This window comes from Nanorana parkeri, unplaced genomic scaffold (genome assembly GCF_000935625.1).
Source record: "Nanorana parkeri isolate BGI_ZX_2015 unplaced genomic scaffold, ASM93562v1 scaffold3, whole genome shotgun sequence".
Taxonomy (NCBI): Eukaryota; Metazoa; Chordata; class Amphibia; order Anura; family Dicroglossidae; genus Nanorana; species Nanorana parkeri.
The window spans coordinates 1,188,248-1,191,916 of NW_017306271.1; the positions used below are offsets into that span (position 1 = coordinate 1,188,248).

Below are 3,669 nucleotides of genomic sequence, written 5' to 3' on the forward strand. Positions count from 1 at the left end.
GGGGGGAGGGGGCGGGTACAGCTGGCTCTGCGTCTAGATAGGCAGAGCCAGCTGTCACTCACACAGCTGGGTGGATCCAGACAGCTGTAGCTCGTGGTATACTGAGCTTAGGGTAACGGGAGGACGCTAGTTTGTTTCCTCCCGTTACCCTTAGGAGAACTATGGGGAACAACACTTACTCCATAGTTCTCCTTAAGATCACACTGCAGCGTGTCAACCAAGGTCGATATTATCAGCATGAATTCATGTTTTCTCTACAACTCTGAGTTAGGTTACTTTTTCTTTCAGTTGGTGCCAAAGCTGACACGGAACTTTATGAAAGAGGGGTTCATGGAAAAAACGGGACCAAAGGTAAGACATGGAAAAAAGTCAATTCGGATGTATTCCAGAAAGTTTACTGCAGTCATGTCAATATAAATTGCAGAGTGGTTTCTCTGGGTTCCTGCACTTAAGATTGTAAGCTCTCAGGGGCAGGGCGCTCCTTACCATCTTGTCTTGAATTGTATTGTGATTGTAATGTCTTCCTTATATTGTAAATCGCTGCGCATACTGTTGGCACTATATAAATCCTGTATAATAATAATAATAACCTGGAGCGGCCCTTTGATCTTTCAATCCAGGATTTAGTAAAGCTTTGGGCTAATGAGAAAGAAAAATAAGGTTTTGGAATGAAAAGCTGTGTAAATCACTAAACACATCCAAACAGCACAGAATGTATAATTATCTTTAGCTAAGCAACAATGCTGCCAAAGAGGAGTAGTTTGTTTGGGGATACATTCAATGACAAGGTCTTAAAGACTTTAACATCTCATTTGCAATAATGATAAAAAATACAGTTTTGCTGATACGCCCAGTCACTCCGAGCACTGAGAACTCTGGGAACTTTTAGGATGAGTACATTATGGGGTGTATTTATAAAATGTTCATTTATAAATGTTCAGTAAAAATCGGACTTTTACATTCACAGAGCATTGTGACCACTGGATGGACTACCAGAAATGTCCTGTGCTCCTCATCGCCATCTACTGGTCATAATGTAAATGTAAAAGATTTTTGCAGAACAAATGGCTCTGCAAATGTTTTATAAATACACCCCTTATACTTCCTACAGACTATGGGGGGAATTTATCAAAACTGGAGCAGACAGAATCTGAAGTAGCATCTCTCTTCAGTTTGCTCAGGTAAGATTTGAAAATGAGACAGAGAAGCTGATTGGTTGTAGTGTAAATCTGCTCAGTTATTCAAAGCATTGCAGCCAGGAACCATAACAGCCAAGCAACTAGCATTTTCAGAAGTAGGACAGCAGTGGCAGTGCCCATACTTCAGCACAGTGGCGTAGTGGTTAGCACTTCTGATTGCAGTCCTGGGGGTCCGTGGTTTGAATCCCAGTCTGGACACAGTCAGCAAGGAGTTTGTATGTTCTCCCTGGGCTTGGATGGGTTTCCTCCGGGTACTCCGGTTTCTTCACACACCGTAGACATTTTGGAAGGTTAATTGGCTCCTGTCTGTGTTGCATGTTAGATGGGGACATTAGATTGACTGATGTGATTGTGCTGCGTAAATTATCAGCGCTATATAAGTACCTGTAATAAAAGAATTCATGACAGGTTCACTTTCACATGACAGTGGTGGCTGAGGAATATATTGACAGGTGGCCAGATATGACAGTGCTTGTTGTTCTCCGTCTGTGATCAGTGCCAGGGAAACACCCTTTGGTGCCTCTTTCTGCTCAGCACTGCACACCCCATACGTCTCTGCTAATTAGAATCTATCACTCGCAGCTTGTCTCTGATATGTTGTGTCTGTCTTCAGCATACAGAAGGCTTTAAGAAGAGATGGTTCACCTTGGATGACAGAAGATTAATGTACTTTAAAGATCCTTTGGTAAGAGATGCATCTGGCACAGCGGGATGATGGGGGCTGCTATCTCATGGTGTGATTTGGTTTGTACAGGAAGTTCTTCTTTTACATGAATTTTATTCTCACAACATTGTATTTGAAGGGGATGTAAAGTGGTGTTGCATATGTGTCTTTATAGCAGTCAGGACTAAAACATATAATATTTTAGATGTGCAAATATAAATAACAGGTCTTTTGTATTCTCATTGCAGCAAGCTAGTGGAGCACTATTCTCCTTTTCATGTTTTCCAGGCTGGTCTTAGCTGCTTTGCTGAGAAATGTTTGTTTATAAAGCTCAGTAGTTCATGCTTCAATTTACACCGAACTGGTGAATTCAGAGCAATGAGTCACCCCTTCCCTATCCTACTGTATTTAAAGGACTCCTCCATAAGACTTTTTATTGGAGACCGAGAGTATGAAGGCAAACCACATCTGTGGTGCTCTTGCTACTCTTGGAATCCTGTGGCATGGGTATACCTTGTATTAAATGTTTGTGAATGTAGATCTTATATAAATAGTTTAAAAATAGATATAAAGCATGTATATGTCTAGGAAGAGGAGTCACATCCAGTTCTCGGGGCTGTAACGGGAGAAGGGGTGGGGGAAGGTTAGCACCTTGCAGGCCCACACAGCAGTTTGCTGTCTTATATCCTTTGTGCCTTTGCTGACATTGTATTTGTGTTCCTGGTCCATAGTGAAATAAGTAACTTATCACCTTCCTGTGGTAGGACGCCTTCGCTAGAGGAGAAGTGTTTATCGGGAGCACAGAAAACAAATATAGAGTAGAAGAGGGACTTCCAGCCGCCATACAAGGGAATCACTGGCAGTACGGAATCACCATAACAACTCCGGACAGGAAGTTCCTTTTTGCTTGTGAATCGGATACTGACCGCGCTGACTGGATTGCAGCCTTTCAGAAAGTTCTCAGTAAGCCAATGCTTCCACAGGAATATGCGGGTAAGAATAGTGAAATGCCACAGGAACTTGCTGGGTCCCAAATGTTGAGATTGTAGAATTATGAATTTAATGCAATGACACTCAGTGACATGCCAGAGGATCACTTTTGATGAACTATTCTCACATTTGGGGGTTACTTGAAGCTTCTAAAGCGCCAGATTTGCTAAAGTGCTGAACCAGGTGGCAGCCAAGACCCATAAGCCTAGTGTGTCAAGTGTAATAATTTAATTGAGGACGGGGGTAGGGCAAAATAGTTCAGAACATAAGACATTACAATATGCCCTGGGTAAATCGGAACAGTTGTAAGTGATGTAGTGAGAGTGACTTTACATCTCAGATGGTGCATTTTGCTGACTGACTCAATACACAAGTCTTTAGCAAGGGCTGTCTTTGCTGTATGCTCAAAGGAAACCGATCAGAAGATAAATGTGGAGACTGCCAGTGTTTAACTCTACTTTCCATAATATTTGCCTTTCTTGTTTCATTGGAGCAGATTTATACATAGAGCTGCAAGCTATTCTGAACAATTTCAAAGTGCAGTTAGAGGGACAAGGCAAGGGAAAGTGCACTAATATACAATGTACCACCCAAGACGTGAGCTCTGTAACCCTTTGTTAGTAGAGACAGTGTGTACATTTAGTTTACAACTGATAAGGAGATCTGCCAGCACAGCACAGACAGGGTTAATATTGTAAACCTAACTTCCAGGACCGCCTCCTTAAAGGCAAAATGTACCTTTTTGACCATGTTTCATGTTATACCTATATTTAGTGTGTAACATAACACATAATCATATCGCAGACTCAACTCCTG

At 41.9% G+C, this 3,669-nt stretch overlaps 1 protein-coding gene across 1 annotated transcript in view; it reads left to right on the forward strand.

Moving 5' to 3' along the window:
• Window positions 1-3,669, forward strand: part of ADAP1 (ArfGAP with dual PH domains 1) — a 181,062-nt gene that overhangs the window by 175,457 nt on the left and 1,936 nt on the right. The window contains exons 8-10 of the mRNA XM_018568271.1: window positions 289-351; window positions 1,813-1,884; window positions 2,628-2,856. Coding sequence (XP_018423773.1) covers window positions 289-351; window positions 1,813-1,884; window positions 2,628-2,856 — 364 coding nt within the window. The remainder of the gene's footprint in view (window positions 1-288; window positions 352-1,812; window positions 1,885-2,627; window positions 2,857-3,669) is intronic.